This window comes from Brassica oleracea, chromosome C5 (assembly GCF_000695525.1).
Source record: "Brassica oleracea var. oleracea cultivar TO1000 chromosome C5, BOL, whole genome shotgun sequence".
Classification (NCBI taxonomy): domain Eukaryota; kingdom Viridiplantae; phylum Streptophyta; class Magnoliopsida; order Brassicales; family Brassicaceae; genus Brassica; species Brassica oleracea.
Window position 1 is genome coordinate 45,619,277 of NC_027752.1, and position 22,758 is coordinate 45,642,034.

The 22,758-nt window shown below is 40.7% G+C and overlaps 5 protein-coding genes across 7 annotated transcripts; 2 read left to right on the forward strand and 3 right to left on the reverse strand.

Moving 5' to 3' along the window:
* Positions 1-5,841: 5,841 nt before the first annotated feature.
* On the reverse strand, positions 5,842-7,542 carry LOC106293957 (cysteine-rich repeat secretory protein 39). Of its 2 annotated transcripts, none has more exons than XM_013729591.1 (4): positions 7,077-7,542; positions 6,535-6,900; positions 6,138-6,257; positions 5,842-5,915 (listed from the first exon to the last, which is right to left on the reverse strand). In XM_013729591.1, exons 1-4 carry the CDS (start codon positions 7,540-7,542, stop codon positions 5,908-5,910), a joined length of 960 nt encoding a protein of 319 aa, XP_013585045.1. In that variant the 3' UTR covers positions 5,842-5,907. The 2 variants fall into 2 exon arrangements, with proteins under 2 accessions (XP_013585045.1, XP_013585044.1); XM_013729590.1 differs by having other exon boundaries at positions 6,535-6,903.
* Positions 7,543-9,056: 1,514 nt separating this feature from the next.
* On the forward strand, positions 9,057-10,332 carry LOC106294111. The gene has a single exon (XM_013729718.1). The coding sequence runs from the start codon at positions 9,190-9,192 to the stop codon at positions 10,330-10,332; it is 1,143 nt and encodes a 380-aa protein (XP_013585172.1). The 5' UTR covers positions 9,057-9,189.
* Positions 10,333-10,369: 37 nt separating this feature from the next.
* Positions 10,370-14,216, reverse strand: LOC106292966. Its single transcript, XM_013728640.1, has 7 exons — positions 11,816-14,216; positions 11,606-11,734; positions 11,369-11,503; positions 11,234-11,280; positions 11,032-11,135; positions 10,823-10,926; positions 10,370-10,730 (listed from the first exon to the last, which is right to left on the reverse strand). Exons 1-7 carry the CDS (start codon positions 13,739-13,741, stop codon positions 10,458-10,460), a joined length of 2,718 nt encoding a protein of 905 aa, XP_013584094.1. The 5' UTR covers positions 13,742-14,216; the 3' UTR covers positions 10,370-10,457.
* A 179-nt stretch (positions 14,217-14,395) lies between these two features.
* Positions 14,396-21,038, forward strand: LOC106294936. The gene is made up of 16 exons (XM_013730648.1): positions 14,396-15,434; positions 15,706-16,177; positions 16,655-16,855; positions 16,931-17,224; positions 17,323-17,592; positions 17,740-17,961; positions 18,044-18,217; positions 18,301-18,422; positions 18,574-18,775; positions 18,886-19,014; positions 19,114-19,602; positions 19,696-19,770; positions 19,952-20,011; positions 20,143-20,250; positions 20,365-20,445; positions 20,674-21,038. Exons 1-16 carry the CDS (start codon positions 14,509-14,511, stop codon positions 20,740-20,742), a joined length of 3,894 nt encoding a protein of 1,297 aa, XP_013586102.1. The 5' UTR covers positions 14,396-14,508; the 3' UTR covers positions 20,743-21,038.
* Positions 21,039-22,011: 973 nt separating this feature from the next.
* Positions 22,012-22,758, reverse strand: LOC106293691. 2 transcript variants are annotated; one of them, XM_013729354.1, is made up of 3 exons: positions 22,546-22,758; positions 22,274-22,471; positions 22,012-22,158 (listed from the first exon to the last, which is right to left on the reverse strand). In XM_013729354.1, exons 1-3 carry the CDS (start codon positions 22,614-22,616, stop codon positions 22,125-22,127), a joined length of 303 nt encoding a protein of 100 aa, XP_013584808.1. In that variant the 5' UTR covers positions 22,617-22,758; the 3' UTR covers positions 22,012-22,124. The 2 variants fall into 2 exon arrangements, with proteins under 2 accessions (XP_013584808.1, XP_013584809.1); XM_013729355.1 differs by having other exon boundaries at positions 22,012-22,471.

The window sequence follows — 22,758 nt, forward strand, 5'->3', positions numbered from 1 at the left end:
TTTCTGTTTGACTCCAAGTTTTGGGTCACTTTTGCAAAAAGCCCGATATAATAATGTGAAATATTTGTATTTGCTTAATGGTTTCCCTAAAAGCGGTAAGTCACCTTATATGTAATAAATCTTTCAACACTTAGAGAATTAATATTGTAAATTCTGAAAAAACGTGGAAAGAATTGTGGCATCCACTCGTGAGTAATAAACGTGAAATAATCATAAGTTGTGTGAAAAATGTAGGAGAAAATGCATATTAATTAATGGGCTTTTTGCAAAAGTGACCCAAAACTTGGAGTCAAACAGAAAACTAACCTTTTCTTTTGACTCCTTTTTTTTTTGAAGACTTTCCAGACGACTTAATTAAGTCGTCCGATAAGTCGTCCAGCTGGGAAGACTTTCCAGACGCCTTATTATAAGTCGTCTAATAAGTCGTCCAGATGGAAGACTTTCCAGACGACTTAATTAAGTCGTCCGATAAGTCGTCCAGCTGGGAAGACTTTCCAGACGCCTTATTATAAGTCGTCTAATAAGTCGTCCAGATGGAAGACTTTCCAGACGACTTAATTAAGTCGTCCGATAAGTCGTCCAGCTGGGAAGACTTTCCAGACGCCTTATTATAAGTCGTCTAATAAGTCGTCCAGATGGAAGACTTTCCAGACGACTTAATTAAGTCGTCCGATAAGTCGTCCAGCTGGGAAGACTTTCCAGACGCCTTATTATAAGTCGTCTAATAAGTCGTCCAGATGGAAGACTTTCCAGACGACTTAATTAAGTCGTCCGATAAGTCGTCCAGCTGGGAAGACTTTCCAGACGCCTTATTATAAGTCGTCTAATAAGTCGTCCAGATGGAAGACTTTCCAGACGACTTAATTAAGTCGTCCGATAAGTCGTCCAGCTGGGAAGACTTTCCAGACGCCTTATTATAAGTCGTCTAATAAGTCGTCCAGATGGAAGACTTTCCAGACGACTTAATTAAGTCGTCCGATAAGTCGTCCAGCTGGGAAGACTTTCCAGACGCCTTATTATAAGTCGTCTAATAAGTCGTCCAGATGGAAGACTTTCCAGACGACTTAATTAAGTCGTCCGATAAGTCGTCCAGCTGGGAAGACTTTCCAGACGCCTTATTATAAGTCGTCTAATAAGTCGTCCAGATGGAAGACTTTCCAGACGACTTAATTAAGTCGTCCGATAAGTCGTCCAGCTGGGAAGACTTTCCAGACGCCTTATTATAAGTCGTCTAATAAGTCGTCCAGATGGAAGACTTTCCAGACGACTTAATTAAGTCGTCCGATAAGTCGTCCAGCTGGGAAGACTTTCCAGACGCCTTATTATAAGTCGTCTAATAAGTCGTCCAGATGGAAGACTTTCCAGACGACTTAATTAAGTCGTCCGATAAGTCGTCCAGCTGGGAAGACTTTCCAGACGCCTTATTATAAGTCGTCTAATAAGTCGTCCAGATGGAAGACTTTCCAGACGACTTAATTAAGTCGTCCGATAAGTCGTCCAGCTGGGAAGACTTTCCAGACGCCTTATTATAAGTCGTCTAATAAGTCGTCCAGATGGAAGACTTTCCAGACGACTTAATTAAGTCGTCCGATAAGTCGTCCAGCTGGGAAGACTTTCCAGACGCCTTATTATAAGTCGTCTAATAAGTCGTCCAGATGGAAGACTTTCCAGACGACTTAATTAAGTCGTCCGATAAGTCGTCCAGCTGGGAAGACTTTCCAGACGCCTTATTATAAGTCGTCTAATAAGTCGTCCAGATGGAAGACTTTCCAGACGACTTAATTAAGTCGTCCGATAAGTCGTCCAGCTGGGAAGACTTTCCAGACGCCTTATTATAAGTCGTCTAATAAGTCGTCCAGATGGAAGACTTTCCAGACGACTTAATTAAGTCGTCCGATAAGTCGTCCAGCTGGGAAGACTTTCCAGACGCCTTATTATAAGTCGTCTAATAAGTCGTCCAGATGGAAGACTTTCCAGACGACTTAATTAAGTCGTCCGATAAGTCGTCCAGCTGGGAAGACTTTCCAGACGCCTTATTATAAGTCGTCTAATAAGTCGTCCAGATGGAAGACTTTCCAGACGACTTAATTAAGTCGTCCGATAAGTCGTCCAGCTGGGAAGACTTTCCAGACGCCTTATTATAAGTCGTCTAATAAGTCGTCCAGATGGAAGACTTTCCAGACGACTTAATTAAGTCGTCCGATAAGTCGTCCAGCTGGGAAGACTTTCCAGACGCCTTATTATAAGTCGTCTAATAAGTCGTCCAGATGGAAGACTTTCCAGACGACTTAATTAAGTCGTCCGATAAGTCGTCCAGCTGGGAAGACTTTCCAGACGCCTTATTATAAGTCGTCTAATAAGTCGTCCAGATGGAAGACTTTCCAGACGACTTAATTAAGTCGTCCGATAAGTCGTCCAGCTGGGAAGACTTTCCAGACGCCTTATTATAAGTCGTCTAATAAGTCGTCCAGATGGAAGACTTTCCAGACGACTTAATTAAGTCGTCCGATAAGTCGTCCAGCTGGGAAGACTTTCCAGACGCCTTATTATAAGTCGTCTAATAAGTCGTCCAGATGGAAGACTTTCCAGACGACTTAATTAAGTCGTCCGATAAGTCGTCCAGCTGGGAAGACTTTCCAGACGCCTTATTATAAGTCGTCTAATAAGTCGTCCAGATGGAAGACTTTCCAGACGACTTAATTAAGTCGTCCGATAAGTCGTCCAGCTGGGAAGACTTTCCAGACGCCTTATTATAAGTCGTCTAATAAGTCGTCCAGATGGAAGACTTTCCAGACGACTTAATTAAGTCGTCCGATAAGTCGTCCAGCTGGGAAGACTTTCCAGACGCCTTATTATAAGTCGTCTAATAAGTCGTCCAGATGGAAGACTTTCCAGACGACTTAATTAAGTCGTCCGATAAGTCGTCCAGCTGGGAAGACTTTCCAGACGCCTTATTATAAGTCGTCTAATAAGTCGTCCAGATGGAAGACTTTCCAGACGACTTAATTAAGTCGTCCGATAAGTCGTCCAGCTGGGAAGACTTTCCAGACGCCTTATTATAAGTCGTCTAATAAGTCGTCCAGATGGAAGACTTTCCAGACGACTTAATTAAGTCGTCCGATAAGTCGTCCAGCTGGGAAGACTTTCCAGACGCCTTATTATAAGTCGTCTAATAAGTCGTCCAGATGGAAGACTTTCCAGACGACTTAATTAAGTCGTCCGATAAGTCGTCCAGCTGGGAAGACTTTCCAGACGCCTTATTATAAGTCGTCTAATAAGTCGTCCAGATGGAAGACTTTCCAGACGACTTATAATAAGTCGTCTGCGCAGTCTTTTGGATTGAAGTAAATACCTGACTCAAGATAGCAGCTTTCATTGATCTGCGGCCTCTGCTGCCCTCGTAAGCCAGTATCGGTGGAGACGGACTGTCTGCTCTGGGACCACCAATACTAGCACCCAATTCCGGCATAGCTGTGTACGTCTAGACCTGAAGAACTTGTATAAACCCATCCACGGTGTAACAGCCAGCAATTTCTTTGTTCCACAAAGAGTCCATCAGCACCTTAAACGCGACTCTCCCCCATGGATAATTCTCAAACCGTTCTAAATCCATCACTAGCCTTGCCAGAGTAGATCGTGTAGCGGTTGAAAACTTTCTCCCTTCAATGAATCCAGTGAAGATGGAGAGGTACGCGAGCCGCTTGCGATCTTCCCTGGACCAATCCCCGCATCTCTTCAGTGCTGCTATTATCTGATCAGTAGTTGGCCCAGCTTCCAGATGAACTCCCAGCATCCCCCAGAAAGAAACCATCTCTGGGGTAACGTCACATTTTGGTGTCTCAAGGTCCTCGATGTACTCGCAGTTTAGACCAGTGAGGTTTTCAAACTCTAACAGTGAAAACCTCAAAGGTTCTGGACCAACGAGAGACCACATCTCATACTTCTTCTTAATGTCCAGCTTGAAACTGAGCATGTAGTGAACCAGCCTTGAAGCCCAACCAAATCCCTGCTCCTTGAACTTGATGAAAACTCCCAAACTCGACTCCTTGAGCTCTTCAAATTCGTCATCAGTAAGAGCTTTCCTAAGAGCAGTATGCAACTTGCTGTTATCCGTATGATACGAAATGCTATTGTGGGCTTCTGGTTCTTCCCCTGATGTGTATAACCTACGGGGGAGTTCTGGAATATCCATCCTTTTTGTCTGCAAAATAATCAAAGACAACAATATAAGTCCAGACGACTTAGTAGACGACTTAAATTACTTACAAGTCTTCCAGTCGCAGAAGGAGTTGGAGTACTCGTCATTGCGGTTATAGATCTGAAAAAATAAACGTGAAACGGTGAGAATGAGTAAATTGATAGAGACAACGTTTTATGTTCATCTTTTCCTCGAGATTGATGACTTAGCGGCGTTAGGGTTTACAGAGAAACGGCGCTAAGGTTTACAGAGAAGAAGCGGCGGCGCTAGGGTTTAGAAGAAGCGGCGGCGCTAGTGTTTAGAACGTTGGTGACCACGGTGGCGAGGGCGACGGTTTGTTCGGATATAGTGGAAGCGGCGGCGCTAGGGTTTAGAGGAATCGGCGGCGCTAGGGTTTAGAGGAATCGGCGGCGCTAGGGTTTAGAGGAATCGGCGGCGCTAGGGTTTAGAGGAATCGGCGGCGCTAGGGTTTAGAGGAATCGGCGGCGCTAGGGTTTAGAGGAATCGGCGGCGCTAGGGTTTAGAGGAATCGGCGGCGCTAGGGTTTAGAGGAATCGGCGGCGCTAGGGTTTAGAGGAATCGGCGGCGCTAGGGTTTAGAGGAATCGGCGGCGCTAGGGTTTAGAGGAATCGGCGCGGCTAGGGTTAGAAGAAGCTGCGGCGACAACGGTGAGAATGAAGTGAGATAGATAGCCGATGTTGAGAACGATGGTTTGTTCGGAAATCGTGGGAATTCGAAATCGCCTTTGAGAGGGAGAACTGTTAGGGTTTCTGAATTTCGCGAAAAATGAAACAAAAAAATAAAAATCACCTTATATATTGGGTAAATAATCCGGTTAGCTTTAAAATTACATTGGTAAACTTTAAGGTTTGGTCCGGTTTAGACGACTTATTCTGGCTGATAATGTACAACAGACGACTTAATATTTAGTCGTCTGTTTTCAGACGACAAAATATTAAGTCGTCCTAGACCCTAAAATGAACCCCTAAACTAAAATGACTAGATTAACTAACTAACCACGTTATAAAATCAAATTATACTTAAATAGTGTTTACTATACACAGAAATGAACACGCATAAGTAATTTTAAAAATTTTCAAAAACGGTTTTAATGCTTTCCAAAATCTAACCCTAAGAACACATACAATACTACAACATATGTTGATGAAACATAAACTAAAGAATATCATGACTCACTACTACTTTCACTCATCTATGCTGAAAACAATTGAAATTTGTTATATCTTAATTTATACCTCCTAAGACATATGTTAATTACATAATTCCCATTTTTCACTTATCAAAATATTTTTTACAAAATTTTTAAATTATGTTTAAGACTAACTGTCCAGACGACTTTCAGTTAAGTCGTCTGGACGACTTATTTTCAAGTCGTCTAAACAGACGACTTGCGAGGGGTAGAAACGTAAAAAGAATTCCGTTTTTTTGTTTGGTCACAAGGGGATAGTTGTAATTTCAATAGCCTTTTAGGTTACTTTTGCCTTTGACCCAAGTTGGGGTATTGTTTTGGGTTTGACTCCAAGTTTTGAGTCACACTTGGCAATTCTCCCTATTATATCATCTAACTATTGTTATATTCCCAACCGAGTTTGATATCTTTCATTGTGAACCAAATGTTCTTAAGTTGATTTAACAAATACTAGGAGCAAACAAAATTTTCCAACGTCTTTCCGACGTAGACCTTCTCTTCAACAATCTGCAATACAAATTTGAATATTCTTTTCATATTATTTTAGTTACTCAACTCATTTATCTCTTATTATATATAGGTAACTAGCTAATTCCTATTAGTAATAATTTATAACTTTTCTTTTTTTTTTGTCAATTTTTTTTTTTAAACTTCTAATTTTCAGTTGTGTGAGTAAATCTCTATAATAGATAAACTCAAATAAAATAAAAAGTAGTAGATTAAACGTACCATCTCCTTTTCTACGCAAGCTCTTGAGGAACAAGAAGAAAATAGCAACAAAGACCAAAGCCGCGACTCCTCCTACAACTATCGCCAACGACTTCCCCGTGCTTGCTTGTCCCCCTTCCTCTGCCAAAAAAAGACATCTTACCAACTTATATTTGTTTGATTATCTAAGTTCACGTTCGGTTTGACTCGAAAACAACTATTACATAATCTTTATTTACTCGGTTTGGCTAGACTAAAGTTAGGATGCTATTTATTTGTTTGATTATAAATTTACTGATCAGATTATGAATAAGAAAATCCCATATTTAGCAAATATTTATATACAATCTGGTTTGATTTTTCTATATAAAAAAAAATAGTGATACGTATTTGCATTGTTATATACATGCATACGTACCGTGGTATGAATCACCGGGATATTCATGCGGGTTATACGTATACCCAACGTAGCAACCTTCCAAGTATATTTGACCGGCGATGGACCACGGACACTCTTCTGCCGCTGCTGCCGCGGCCGCACTGACGCACTCACCGCAATCACAGGCTTCAACGTGGCCGTCGCACTGAGCCACAACGTGCAGGAGCTTGTAGCTTTCCTCGTAGAACCCGTGCCCGTCAACAACTCCTGTTTCGGCAGCAGTGAGTGCCTCCGTTCTCATCTCTTCGAATCCCGCTAACGTCTCCGCCGTAGCTCCGTCACATATCTTGTGGATGAGACCGCGTTCCGGTGTTTCCATTAACTTGTAGTTATGATGATTATAGGCTTCTCCGAAAAATGAAAACAACAAATAAATCGTGTTGGAAAAATTACTAAAAAAATTGGTATATATATCGCCATTATACTTACGTATTGGTAGCAAATTCACATTTAAAATATCATTAGCCATTCAATTTAATATTACATCAAACAAAGTTATTAATATACAATGTAATACTTACGAGCAGTAGGGGTATCAACAAATTCGAATTCGTACACCATGTGACATCCCCTGAGATGAACACGAGCTGACGTAGCATTTCCACACATTCTAGACGAAATACTACGAAGCTCAGTAACACATCTATGGCATATCTCACTCGGATAATCTTCTCTGCATTGGAACCATCCTGAGACGGCGTGTTGGTCGTTACCAGCTAGAGTCTTAAAGAACTTCGCTCGAGAGGATTCTGATTCGAGTTTGCTTAAGAAAGAATAAAGAGCTTGCGCACGAAGAAAGAGATTATGGTTTGAGTAATTGGGATACTGTGTGGTTGTTGTTTTTTGGAGGATGTTTGTGTCTGATGAATCACATTTACTGAACACTAGAGTGTCGTAATCCAATAAGGATGTGTTAATGAGAGAGGGAAGAGAGATGAAGATTAGGGCTACGGTTCGTGCGATAGGAGAGATCAAGTGAACAACCATATTTGAGGCATATCCAGAGGGAAATATTATAAGTTCATTGACTATATATTGATGAACGGAGATGGATGTTGTGGTAGTTTAGATATTATCTACGTATCTCCTACTTGAATTAAAAAATCGACCTATATGTCTACTTGTCTATTTAACTAAAAAATCGACCTATATGTCTACTTGTCTATTTATTTGTATCATTTGGTTGTGACTTGTGAGGTTAAACACGTGAGACTTTAAAAACACTCAACGTTTCATAATCATAGCCGTTAGATATAACATTATTAATAATTATTACCAGTTTTTGAATTCAGCCACAAATGTAAATTTCAATATTGTTTGTAGATAGGGAAATGTTTTTATTTTCTAACCTAACCCTTATCTAGTTTACTTCTTATCGGGCAGTAAACAGTCCGCACTTGCAAGTAACATATGTCCAGAGAAAGTCTTAGACAGCAGTAACTATAAAACATTCCGCTCAACTAAATTGACCTACCAGGGTGGTCTACCTAAAAACGTTTAATAGTGGACATTTTTATAAGTTTTAAGTTTTAACCAATGATACTAAAATTCTGTGATAAACTGTAGCCTAATACTAATAGCATGTACGTGTTTATATTATTCGCCGCAAAAGGCCATGTATATAATTAAAGATATTAATACAGTGATTTATCAAATTGACCCTTCTGATCCGATGTTTAGATATCATGTACTTTTTTATCACCATAATTAAGAATCCTAAGCTCAGAGTCAATTAGAAAAAGTAGACTGAAAATATCATTCAAAAATGTTCAACCTAAGTATTTCAACCGCTTCAATTTGTACTATAATCTAGCATTTAAATCGGTATGATTGCGCCAAGTTGTATGTGCCACTACTAGACAAATTAATCATTTTATTTTTTACATAAGTCCGCTTCCCAGGTCATTTCGGGTTGATCTTGTTACCAACAAGTCAGCAACACCATTTGAACTTTCCTAAACATGAAACAACATAAAATAAAGAAATCCGAGGAGTGAATCTAGAAGACTCGAGATTTTTTGTAAAAAATTAGCAAGGATACGTATTAAAACTACAATTTTTTCGAGCCGAAACTGAAACCCAAAGCTAAATAAAAGAGCCAAGCAAGGATATGTATACAAAAGAAACTAGAATCTTCATTATAAAAAAACTAAAATTACAAAAGAAAATATAAAGAGCTAGAAGATAACAGAAACTCCTCTATTCTTTCGTAAAACTCCGTTAATTCGTTTCTACGACGGAAACTTCTTCTCTTTTGTCAGAAAGATGATCTGTTTTTTCATTACAACAAAAAGTCAGCAATCTCAAAGAGTCAAAGAGTCTCCAGCCTACTTTTTATAACCAATGTTCCGTTGAAAACAGTACGTTAAAAAAACAAAAACAACGGTCGAGTTCTTATCATGTCTAAAAACCACCAGCTTCTCCCTAATCTCACGCTCCTTCTCTCCTTCCTTTTTATCCTCATCCTCAATCTCTTCTCAACTGATCGTATAATCATTTCACGAGAGAGACGAGTGAAACACACAAGAAGGTTAACCCCTTTTTTTAAACTTTCTTGACTCCCACGCTTCTCGCGAAAGATTAAACGAATCCATTTAGGTTTTTTTTAGAACACAATAATAAAATAAAATAAACATGGTTCGGCTCAAATTCGCATGTCCCGTCCTCGAAATCAACTTAATCTCAGCACAAGACCTAGCCCCTATCTCAAAAAACATGAAAACATACTCAGTCGCGTGGATCAACACCGACCCCATGCGCAAACTCACGACGCGTGTCGACCAAGCAAACCGATCCAACCCTATCTGGAACAAGAAGTTCGTCTTCCGCGTCGACGACAAGATCCTCGACGTCGACGCGTCGTCGATAGTCATCGAGATCTACGCGGCGGCTTGGGCCAAAGACGCGCTCGTCGGGACCGTGAACGTTCTTCTCAGCGACCTCTTCGCTCCTTGGTCCGGCTTCGGGGACGGCGACGGCGGCGGCGGCGGGAACAACAACATGAGGCTCGTGACGCTTCAGATACGCCGTCCGTCCGGGAGGCTTCAAGGCTTTTTGCGTCTAGGCGTTGCGCTTCTCGACGGCGGTCAGAGGAGCATGCCGTTGTCGGTCGAGGTTTTCGATGGAAGCCGGAGAGATAGTAAGAGAGGTGATGCGAAGATGATGCATCGTCGTACGAATAGCGATCAGACGGATTTATCTACGTCGACTAATGACTACGGAGTGAAGACAGGGGTTGTTACTGGAGGAGGTGGTAGTGGTGGAGGTGGTGGTGTTGATAGTATGGTGAATGGTTCGCTTTGTAGCTCTGATATAGGACCGTCCGCGTCTGTGGTTGCGGCCGCGATTGCTCAGGGGCTTTACAACAGACAGAAAACAACGGTTAAAGCGGTTGCGGGGAAGGAGGACGCGAGTTCGATACTCGAAGGGAAGACGGAAGGGATTGAGCATAGAGTTGAGAGGTGGAGAGCGGAGAAAAGCGCGGGTAGGGCGGTTGAAGCGGCTGGATCGAGCGATGATTCTAGCGGGAAAGGAGGAGGAGGGAGGAGGCAGAGGAGGAGGAGGAGGCGGAGGAAGGAGAAGCAACGGAGGAGAAACGGCGAAGGTAAAAAAGGGTTGTTCTCGTGTTTTGGAAACGTGTTTGGATGTGAGATTTCGATTACTTGCGGCGGTGGGAGCGGCGGAGGAGAAGGAGACAGCACGAAGAAGAAGTATAATAACAATAAAGTAGTGAATCTTAGTGCTGTAGACGAAACGTTTAGTCATTCTGCGACTTGAGAACACAAAAAAAAAAAGTGTTGTGTATAATTTTCTTTTCCTTTTGGCGGTGTAACACGTTTGATTTGAAAATTTAAAAGGTAATGAGTTGAAAACGTATTGAATAAAACTTCCTTCACATTCCCCTATTGATTTAACTTTGCCACAGCTTCGTAGAAGAGAATCTCTGGCCGAACCTTCATTTTCTCACAGAATCTGACCACATTCTTCCAGCCACCAACAGCCTGTTGCATCATCATCACCAGTTCACCACTGTACATTCCCTCTTTTATCGTTTTCGAGGCAAAAGCGGTGAAGAAATCTCGTAATGCATAAGGAACTTGTCCTTCCTGGTTGTCAGCAAATTCATCCCGATTGAGCACCAAATACTCTTTAAGAACCTTGATTTTACAAAGGGCCTGCAGAAGCAGAAAGAAGAATAAGGAAGTGAAGAGAAGAAACAAAATTTAGAATGTCATGTTTAGAGCTAAATTGTTGGTGCCTGCTTTACCTTCAGTGTCATGTCAAGAGCTAAATTGCATCTGGTTGCAGCTGCAACATGTGGTGACTCCATATGTTTCGACAGTAAATCTTCTCCAGGCATATTTTGCAAATCTAGAAGATGACAAATTCAAGAAACAAAAAAAAAATTATACATCTCAAAACAATGTAGTTTAGAAGATTCGTCAATTGAGAAGCTTTGACTACAACCAGGGTCACCTTTAGCAGTTTCCTTTTGATTGTCAGTGTTGGCTGCAATATTCAGGGTATCTTCTGGTTCCACACAGTCTTCTTCCACGGGGTTTAGTGGTGGAGAAGATTCACTAAACATTGGTAAGAAACACGTTGTACTCAGCGAAAACCTTCAAACAATTTATCAACTTGCGAAACCTAATTTTTCATCTAGAGAAGAGGCACTTACGGTTTGACATTCTGCTCGATATCAGTAGACGTGCTGGTTGAAGTTTTCTGTTACGCCATAAAGACCACTTTCATTCTTACAACTGAGTAACCGAAAAAGTCAGACGCAAATAACATAATATAGATCTTCCACAACCTTGATGACTCCACGTTTCTTGTTCTTTGACCCTGATTTCTTCTCCTTCTCTTGTTTTTCACTGGATAAAAGATCTGCTTCTGCTGCAGCTACCTTGGCTAAGGCGTCCATTTTAACAATTTCATTTAACTCGTCCTGGAAGAAGAGGCATAAACCACAATATAAGGTACATACAAAGAAAAAGTCAGAGCGAAGATGAAAACTCTTTCTATAAAACCAAAGTTTCAAACCACCAACCCGCATGAACCGTTTGAGCAGGTTACGGATATACGACCGGTAGTCAAAAGCAGAAAGCCTGGTGAGCTCGTTTAGCAAACTAATCCTTGACTTTTCAACTAGTAAAATCTTTGAATCGGCTAGTAGTACCTGCAAGTCAATAGATAGCGTTACGATAACAATTTACTTATGTTATTCTATCGTTAATTAAAACTCAGATCAGGGACAAACCTTGTCGGTGACCACAGATTTCAGATGGTCTATGGACTCTAACACCGTACCATCACTGAGATCTTTAAGCCCATGTATAAGATCTAGGGAAGCTTCTAGATCGTCGAAATCAAATGTGGGATCTGGTGCTCTCTCGAGAACATCCCGTACTGCAAACACGAAATGTCTTCCGTTGGGAGGATCTCCATTGTCTGTTTTTAACTCTTCACACCTGTCACCTAGAAGAGATGCATATGCGACGTTCGCTTCACCTTCCGGAGCAATCCTTCTCCTTTCATCTTCGCTCGTACACAAGTTTTTGGCGTCAGTAAGAACTTTATCATAACACAAGTTCTCGAACTTCCTTCCATATTTGGTTCCCCAATCCCTACAGGTGTAGTGAATGGCTCTCAGAATAGCCACCCATATATCAAGATTGTGTGCCCTGGCAGACCTGGGAAATTCAAAGCTCCCATCTATCAAAAGATAGTCAAGTAACCAGGTTATGATATCGTCGCCCTGAGGTTGTGTCTTGGCGTAGTAGTCATGCTTACAAACATCTATTGCCCCTTCATCATCGAATGGATCAATCTTGCCTCTCAGCAGTCTTTTATCCAGAAGCATAAAAGAAAACCGTTCGTCAAACTCGATCTTTTCTTTAACTCCAGTACGACCACATAATCTCTCCACTGCTCTGCAAACCAGATCTGTACCATCATCCCTTTCAAACTTGATGAGTTTGAGAAGGTCTCGAATTCGTTTGAGTTCATGGCAGTCCCAAAAGCAGATACGCTGAGGTGTTCCCACTAGGCCACACTCGGTTATAAGAGACTCGGTAACTTCAAATCGTGCAAGAATCGGAAGCTCCATCATCCATTCTAGAGTGGTAAAACTAAGAACCTTACTCTCCCAAAGTAACACAAGAAGATATTGGATTTGCTTGAGTAAATTAGTTCGCTCTTCATCTTCAGCTAAAGGCCAGTCCTTAGACCATCCTTTCTCATATACAAACTCCTTCACAGACTCGAGCCGAGTCTTGATCATTTCAGCAGCAGCTACTGCATCCACTGGTTCCCAACCTCCAACCAACATCATATCAGCCCACGCTTCATTTACCATCTGAGGCATATTCTTTGCCGTAGCACGTTTAAATTTTGCACCATGTTCTTGCTCAAGATGATTCCTGAACTTCTTCACATAAAAGAATTTCTGTGAGCAAGTTCGACACATCCAGAATCTCCATTTCTTGTTTGTCCTTGTAGAATCCAGAACTTCCTCCAAAGCCTTTTTCCCCTCTTCGCCATATAATCTCTCAACATAACCTCTAAGCTTCGAAACGCTTACTTTCATAAAGTTTTTTTTAGCCTCAACACTCATACTCGCCCAATGCGACCTCAATCTTTTACCTTCAGCGTCACTCCTGATCATGCCTCGAGCTTCTTTCGACTCCTCAAGTGCTGGCACAGAGATTTTTCCAGTACAACCCTGGAGGATCTTTAACTCTGCCTCGTTGCTTATATTGGTAAGTGTACGTTGTGTTTCTAGATCGGCCGAGTCCAATTCACCACAAGATTCCAAAAGAGATAATCTTAGTTCTGCGTCTTTCTCAGCCTTCTTGTAATACAACTCCGAATCAAGCTGTTTGGCCATCTCGAACAATGCACATGCAGAGAAGGCGTGCAGCCCAAAATCATCAGTAAAAGGTTCCACACAACCCAGCAAAAACGCGAACGTCACGTCACTCTTCTTTGCTCTCTTCGCTAGATGATACAAGATGGAGCCTTGAAGGAGATGGAACATTCCTGGGACGTCTTCTTTCCCACGCTTTGAAAACGCATCTTCGATTACCTCCAAGGCCTTGATGTGGTTTCCTTGAGCGAAGTGGTCTTGTGCGATCTTCTCGAGCCGAGCATCCTCCTCAGCGGTTTCGAAGAAGGAAGGATCCATGGTGGAAGAAGAAGAGAGTAGCGGAAACGATTCTCTCTCTCTCTCTCTCTCTCAGGGCTTCTTGCGATTCTTAGGGTTTTTTTTTTGTTGCTTCAGGTAGAAGGTAACTTTCTTTGCGAGGGAAAAAAAACAATATAACAGCAAAAGGTTGAACCTTTTCTTTCCTTATCATCACGTGAGACCCACGTGACAATAGAGACGATCCACGTGGCGTCTTTTGGAACTACTTTTTTCTCGATATATTATCCATTGAGGACTTCTGTCGAGCAGCTTGTGTGCATTCCCCGTTTCGAGTGAAATCACAAAACTACGTCGGTTTAGCTGCATCTTCCCGAAATAAACAATGAACAAAAAAGTCCAAATGTTGTGTAAATCAACGAAACATGGAGTGAATCGAGGAAGTAGAAAAGTCTGAGTTTGATTTTTGTATTTTCCGGAATAAAAGAGTGCGACTGTGTGAGTAAATCAACGTAGAAAGAAGAAGATGATCGGTTTAGTATCTTATACCAGAAACCAGAAGACCTTAACCGTTTTTACCGCTGGTTTATAGTTCTAATTAAGTTGGTACGGTAGTCGGTTTTGATAATCCGGTTAAGTACTGTGTTACATTAAACCAGAACCGGTCTTCTCTCTATCTACTTCTTCTGATAAACCTCTTCACTGCCTTCACTCTCGTCGTCAGTAGCAAGCAGTTCAAATCAAATCCGGCGACGAGCAGGAGGATTCATCAATCAATGTCTTCATTCTATAGTTGAAATCTCACTTCGATGGATTTCATTTCCGCTTCTTCTTCCCCCGTTTTCACACGGTTGTCTCCGCTTTCCCTCAGCCCAGGTCTAGTATCGTTGAATCTCAGGTATCGGGTCAAAAACCGGGTATTCGGGTCTAGAGAATCCAACAAATCTAGGAGAATCGTGGCCGTTAGAGGCTGTTTAGGTTTCCCGAGCTCGAACCAGTCTGAAGCTCACGTGAGATCACGTGAGCTTGTGTATAGCGCAAAGACGAAAGAGAGCGTGATACAGTTTGTATCCAAGCCGTTAGTTTACGCTTTGTTCTGTATTGCAATCGGGTTTTCACCGGTTCACTCGTTTCAAGCTCCGGCTTTAGCTCTGCCCTTTATTAGCGATGTGATACGGAAGAGAAAGAAAGAGACTTTGATTGAGAAAGAGGTTGTTTTGAAGTCAATTGATCATGAGTTCTCTGGTTACACTCAGAGACTGTTGGAGATGGTTTCGGTTCTTCTCAAGAGCGTTGAGAAGGTGAGAAAGGAGGACGGAGATGCTGCAGAGGTGGGAGCGGCTTTGGATGCGGTGAAGGAGGAGAAGGAGAAGCTTGAGAAAGAGATAATGAGTGGGTTGTATAGTGATTTGGGTCGGTTTAGGAAAGAGAGAGAAATGTTGATGGAACGAGCAGATGGGATTGTGGAAGAGGTTCTGAGGTTGAAGAAAGAGAGTGAAAGGATGTTGGGGAAAGGGAATAAGGAGAAAGCGGAGAGATTGGAAGATAGTGTGGATGTGATGGAGAGAGAGTACAACAAGATATGGGAGAGAGTAGATGAGATTGATGATACGGTTTTGAAGAGAGAGACGACGACTTTGAGTTTTGGGGTTAGGGAGCTTATGTTCATTGAAAGAGAGTGTGTGGAGTTGGTTAAGAGCTTTAACAGAGAAATGAAGCAAAAAAATTCTGAGAGGTATGATTTTGTGTGGAGATTATATGATTCTTCCTTACCTTTAACTGAAATTTGATCACGCTTTGATGATATATATCCTAACTTTTGATGGTGATGGTTAAATACACTTCTAGATTACCAATTTATCTTGTTTATGCTCGTACGCCTAGTTTAGGTACATCTTTTGTTGGCTTTTCGATATGTCTTTGTCATGTATATATGCATTTGTTTTTCCCTCTGACAAAAATGTTTCAGGTTGCACTTACACTATCAATTGGTTTTCTGTTTGCAGTATTCCTGAGAGCTCCGTTACGAAACTCCCAAGAGATGAGATTAAGCAGGAATTACTGAACGCTCAAAGAAAGCATTTGGAGCAAGTGATACTGCCTGATGTTTTGGAACTTGAGGAGGTTGATCCCTTGTTCGATAGTGATTCAGTGGATTTTTCTCTACGCATCAAAAAACGCCTTGAGGAATCGAAAAAGCTGCAGAAAAATCTTCAGGATCATATCAGAAGACGTATGAAAAAGTTTGGTGAAGAAAAGCTTTTTGTTGTAAAAACTCCAGAAGGTGAAGTTGTCAAGGGCTTTCCTGAAGCTGAGGTGAAGTGGATGTTTGGAGAGAAGGAGGTGGTTGTTCCTAAAGCTATCCAGCTCCATCTACGCCATGGTTGGAAAAAGTGGCAGGATGAAGCAAAGGCAGATTTGAAACAGAGACTTTTAGAAGATGTTGATTTTGGTAAACAGTATATTGCGCAGAGACAGGTAAATTTCGGCTAATTGTATGAAAAATTCACTAGACAACAAATATGTACAATGCTTTATACGTTTCATGGTAGATAAATCAAGATCCTAGTATTGTGGGTTAACATGGCTAACCAATAGATTTGTATCTTTTGGTGATGGTAACCTCAAGAATTGCCTTGGTTATGGTAGATTCTTTAGGCTTTTTAATTCAATACGCAAGTTCGTGTGTTATCTTATTATCAAGTTATCAGGTAAATCAGTTTAGTTGGCCAAGCAAGAAGCACTCTTTTTGTTGGTTTACACCATTGATTGAATTTTTTTATACTGTTTGTTCTTCATGGAACTGAGATGATAGCTGTAACGCTTAAGATGAGACAGTTTTAGTAGTACCTTGTTGTAAAGTTTATGTACATCTGTGTGTTTCGCAGAAAATATTTGTACATTTATTGATCACTCACCAATAAGTTACTGATATCTTTTGTTTTCTCTCTGAAGGAACAAGTTCTCCTGGATCGAGATAGAGTTGTTTCAAAGACTTGGTATAATGAAGACAAAGATAGGTGGGAGATGGACCATATGGCTGTTCCATATGCAGTTTCAAGGAAGCTGATTGACAGTGCCAGGATTAGGCATGATTTTGCCGTAATGTATGTTGCACTGAAAGGAGATGACAAAGAGTACTACGTTGACCTAAAGGTAGACAAATTAAAGTCTCTAGTCTATTTGATAAATTCCTTATTTTTGGTTTCTAACTCTTTTCTATGGTTGTAGGAATATGAGATGCAATTTGAGAAATTTGGAGGGTTTGATGCTCTGTACCTCAAAATGCTTGCTTGTGGAATCCCAACTACTGTTCATCTGATGTGGATACCCATGTCAGAGCTAAGTCTCCATCAACAGTTTCTGTTGTTTACAAGGGTGGTTTCTCGAGCCTTTACCGCACTGAGGAAGACTCCGATTGTATCACAGGCAAAGGACATTCTATTAGAGAGAATAAGAAACATAAACGATGACCTTATGATGGCGGTCGTTTTTCCAGTTCTCGAATTTATCATTCCTTACCAGGTATTACTTTACTCTTCTCTCTCAAATATTTTAGTTCCCTGTTTCCATGAGTCTAGTTGTTCCTCTTAAAAAAAAAATCGACTTTTTTTTGTACACAGCTAAGGCTGCGTCTGGGAATGGCTTGGCCGGAAGAAATAGAGCAGTCTGTTGGCACAACATGGTACTTACAATGGCAGTCTGAGGCAGAAATGAACTTCAGGTCCCGCAATACAGAAGATTTTAAGTGGTTCGTCTGGTTTCTAATTCGAAGTTTTGTGTACGGGTATGTTGTGTATCATGTTTTCCGCTTTCTGAAAAGAAAGATTCCAAGAGTTCTTGGCTATGGTCCCTTCCGTCGAGATCCAAACGTGCGGAAATTTTGGAGAGTGGTATGTAACTTTCTATTTTCCTTATACATCTCTTCCCGATGCTCTCAATTTTTAGTGAGCAGTAACATTGTAGCTAGTATTACACTGCTTGTTAGTCATTCAGGTTCCTTACACTAACAGTTAACTACCAAAATCTCTCTTTTGCAGAAATCATATTTTACTTTTAGAAAAAGGAGAATCAAGCAAAAGAGAAAGGCTGGAGTAGACCCTATAAAAACTGCATTCGATAGAATGAAGAGAGTGAAGAATCCACCAATCCCACTGAAAAACTTTGCTAGCATTGAGTCTATGAGAGAAGAAATCAACGAGGTTGTGGCGTTTTTACAGAATCCGAAGGCATTTCAGGAGATGGGTGCCCGTGCGCCACGGGTATGTTGCTTTATGGTTGTGTAAGACAGAGTCCAATTTTCAAGCAGCATTAATTCATAGGAAGTGCCTTTGTACATTGCAGGGAGTTCTTATTGTTGGTGAGAGAGGAACGGGAAAAACGTCACTGGCGCTGGCTATAGCAGCCGAAGCAAGAGTGCCTGTTGTTAATGTTGAAGCTCAAGAGTTGGAGGCTGGACTATGGGTTGGCCAAAGTGCAGCGAACGTCAGGGAACTATTTCAAACTGCAAGAGAGTTGGTTAGCTGTTTTGTCCCGTGTTGTTTGTTGATTCATTATTTTCATGCCGTCTTATGTTTTGATGTTTGTGTTGTTATTACTAGGCACCTGTTATCATATTTGTGGAGGATTTTGATCTCTTTGCTGGTGTACGTGGGAAGCTCATACATACAAAACAGCAAGATCATGAATCTTTCATTAATCAGCTTCTTGTTGAACTTGATGGGTAAGAGCCAGTTTCTTTGTTGATTGAAAATTAAAACCATATTTGTTGATTCGCCTTTTACACAATAAAGAATTGGTGCGTTAGAAACCCATGTAGCTTCTCCTTTCTCCAGTTGACTTTTCTGATGTCAATCCAATTTATAATTATGCAGATTCGAGAAGCAGGATGGCGTAGTTTTGATGGCTACTACACGAAATCATAAGCAGATTGATGAAGCGTTAAGAAGGCCAGGTCGTATGGATAGAATATTTCATCTTCAAAGTCCAACTGAAATGGAAAGGGAGAAGATTTTGCACAATGCTGCAGAAGAAACCATGGACAGAGAACTCATTGATCTGGTGGATTGGCGTAAGGTGATCTTAAGCTGTGCAAAGTTGTTTATATATGTCATTTCATATATCTCTTCCTAGTTCTGTATTCACTGGTTCGACTATCTTGGTTAGTTAACAGTTCATGGTTTCAGGTTTCGGAGAAGACATCTCTATTACGACCGATAGAACTGAAACTTGTTCCAATGGCTCTCGAAAGTAGTGCCTTCAGGAGCAAATTTTTGGACACAGATGAACTTCTGAGTTACGTTAGCTTGTTTGCGGTAAACAATCTTTCATCATCTTAGCCTTTTGTGAAACCATTGTTGATCACTTCTGAGCTTGGTTTCATCAATTGGTTCCTTTTTTTTCCTTTCTGACAGACGTTTAGCCGTATAGTGCCCTCATGGTTGCGGAAAACTAAAGTTGCCAATAAAATGGGCAAAATGCTTGTTAATCATCTTGGTCTCAACTTAACCAAAGAAGATTTGGAGAATGTGGTTGATCTGATGGAACCATATGGACAGATAAGCAATGGAATAGAACTTCTGAATCCACCTGTTGATTGGACGAGGGAGACAAAGTTCCCACATGCTGTCTGGGCTTCTGGCCGTGCTCTGATCGCACTTCTGATCCCAAACTTCGATGTTGTAGACAATCTGTGGCTTGAGCCTAGTTCCTGGGAAGGAATTGGGTGCACAAAGATCACCAAGGTCACAAGTGGTGGCTCTGCAAGTGGGAATACTGAATCAAGATCTTATCTAGAGAAGAAGCTCGTTTTCTGCTTTGGATCTCACATTGCATCCCAAATGCTTCTTCCTCCTGGAGAAGAAAATTTTCTTTCGTCCTCAGAAATAACACAAGCGCAAGAGGTAAACTCTATCTATTCTTTTTGCAGTAACCTGTTATCTAAATACATAATCTGTCGTCGCTCATATGATTATAATTTGCGGCGTGCACCACAGATTGCAACAAGGATGGTGCTTCAGTATGGCTGGGGACCTGATGACAGTCCTGCAGTCTACTATGCCACAAATGCGGTAAACGTCTTTCTTATATTCCACATTAGTATTCCTTTCCAAGATTAGTTGTCTGAAACACCTGAACCAAAGTACTAGATATGTTGTGACTTTGATGATTCGATCTTGCATTCAGTTTCCGTTCATCCTGATTGACTTTATACTCTTCTTTCTGTTTGGTTTATTCGATTCAATGGAGCAGGTATCAGCTTTGAGTATGGGAAACCATCACGAATACGAAATGGCTAGTAAAGTTGAAAAGGTTTGTTTTACTCTCTAGTTGCGATGTCTCTAGCCTTTAACAGTTTTCTTCGAGCTTGGCTTTTCAGTTGGTTAAAGCATTGTCCAAGGCTAAATGTAGAACTTCGCTAATGTCATCTTATTCCTCTACAGATTTATGACTTAGCGTATGAAAAGGCAAAGGGAATGCTCCTGAAAAATCACCGTGTCCTTGAGAAAATCACTGAGGAGCTGCTCGAATTTGAGATATTGACCCATAAGGTAAAATATTCACGATGTTGGGACCGTTGTGCAACTGAATTAGAGTGAAAGATGTTTCTGACAACCTCTCCATAAAAAAAACTTAACATTTTGGTTTCTTGGCTTGGTTTGCAGGATCTAGAAAGACTTGTTCATGAGAATGGCGGGATTCGGGAGAAGGAACCTTTCTTTCTCTCTGGAACCAGTCACAACGAGGCAAGTATTACAACCATCAATCCTTACCGTTATCGAACAAACACAAAAACCTTGAACCATAGATCACAGAGTTACATTGACTTGATTAGAAATGGTTAATACTTGTATGAACTCGAATAATTCACCAGTATATAGAAAACCCTTTTAGAAATTGTGATACAAGTTCAAGAGAAACTATCTTCTTTCTTACTCATATCTCTTGAATGGTTTGATTTGCTCATGTTGCAGCCATTGTCAAGGAGCTTCCTTGATGCCGGAGATTCGTCAGAAACTGTACTTCTTAGTACACCAACCTAAAGAGCCATGGAGAACATAGAGTTTGATGATAAGAGTTTTCTTCCAGATTCCGCAGTAAATTTCTTGCGGATTGCAAGTTTTGTTCTTTTCTTCACCAGATGAGCCCCACTTGAGACTAGTTTAGTCTGCCAAGCTTGACACTTGAGATTCATTTTCTAAACTAAAAGCTTTCTTGGCCTGATCTCATTATTCTTGGGACATGTCTGTTATTGTTCTTACTTGTCTGTGTAACCAATATATATTTATCAGTGCTTCCAAATACATTCTGGTCCTCTGAAACGATGTTGTTTGGAAGATTACACAGTTTAAACGTAACCGTAATTTAGTTGCTGCAGTATATTTTAACGTAGGCTTAAAACTGATTAGCTAATCACTCATCTATGGTGAATCTGCTCCACTCTTATCCTTCTTCATGGCGTTTAGCCGCCCTATTTAGCTGCAGATACTGTTCCATGAATTGGGAGATTGACCTCTGTCCAAGTACCCGCGGCTCCTTCGTTAGCAGAAAAATGTGGATAAGGGAGGATACAAGTCATGGATGGTAGGGGATATTGATTTTAACAGCACAGGTTCTAAGTATGGAGGTTGGGATGATCTAGACAAGCGAGTTGAGATTCCTTCAAATGAGAATGTTCGTACAAAGCAACAGTTCAATGAGAAGCCATTGCTCTTGAGGAGGCTAGTTGCTGCTTTCCCCTTTTTGAGTTCATGGACCAAATTGTTATTTTGAGCCCTTTATAGATTTTCAGTGAAATCAATCTTCCTGGAATCCTAAAGGTTAGCTTTCATTCATCTTGGAACTTAGAGTATGTATCTTACTTAAGGCAACAATGGATATTCTGTAAGTTGAGAATATATGCCTGACAGAGATTTGTGTTTCTATAAATACAAAAAGTGTAATGGTTCTTATTTGTATACAGCCTAAAGTAGCATCTTAATTTTCTTTTTTTTAATCAGCACCAATAATTGTTGATGGAGTACCAGATGCTGCTACTACTGAAATTTAGTATGTTAGATTTGTGAGCACATCCTCTTCTACTTTATCTAGTCAGGGAGCAATACTGCTAGAATATATGCTTTCACATGTTAAATTTATATCATTCAAAGGGCTATTTCAATTCTTTTGTTACTTGTTAATGATAGTAACCAATGGCCTCATAATAAGAATCTTTGATAATGATCGGTTAGGAATAAAGAACAATCTCAGTTTACTTGGAATCCTTAAGTTAGCAAGTTTCATTAGCACGAATCTGGAACTCTTATCTGTGATGGAACAAGATATAACAAACTGTTAACCCATGAGATTAACTTTTTGATTACTTCAAGCTTAGGAATACAGTTACTCTCATGAGCTGAAACCCCTTTATCTCAGTCTCTTTGAACTAGCTAGAGGGCTTATACTCTGAGATTATAGTTCTGGCAAACAAAGAAACATAATCAGGAGGAGCTTTGTACATATCCTAAGCATTGTCTTTTTGGTTTGTCTCTATACTTTATTGTAAGTAGGAAAAATTAAGTAGGAGGATCGAACTGGTAGTGTTTGTCGATGAAAAGAGATACTTCCCAAGTGCAGCTAAGTCCCTTGGGGATGGTGACAAGGTCTCCTGCACCAAACTCTACAAACTCTGATGATGACCCTTTTGGATACACCTTCACTTTTCCCTTCACCAAATAGCACGTCTCTCTTTCTTCAAACACCAATGCATACTTCCCCGGCTGACAAGACCACCTATAAAAATTCGTCATGTTATTAACCAGTAAGATGAGGGATAGAAACAGAATATGTAGTTGTTTGATACTTACTTAGGCCATGACATGACTCCAAGTTCAGATAACTTTATGCTTGAAGGGTTGTGTTCGATTACGATATTCATTCTGGAAGGAATTCAAAGATGTTTCAGTGCTATTTAGATAGAACAGAGATAAAGGCAGATAGGAATATTGATGAATGAAGGACAGAGTAGTTGGTCTGCATGTGTATATATATAAACAAGATATGAATAAAGTGACTTCTTC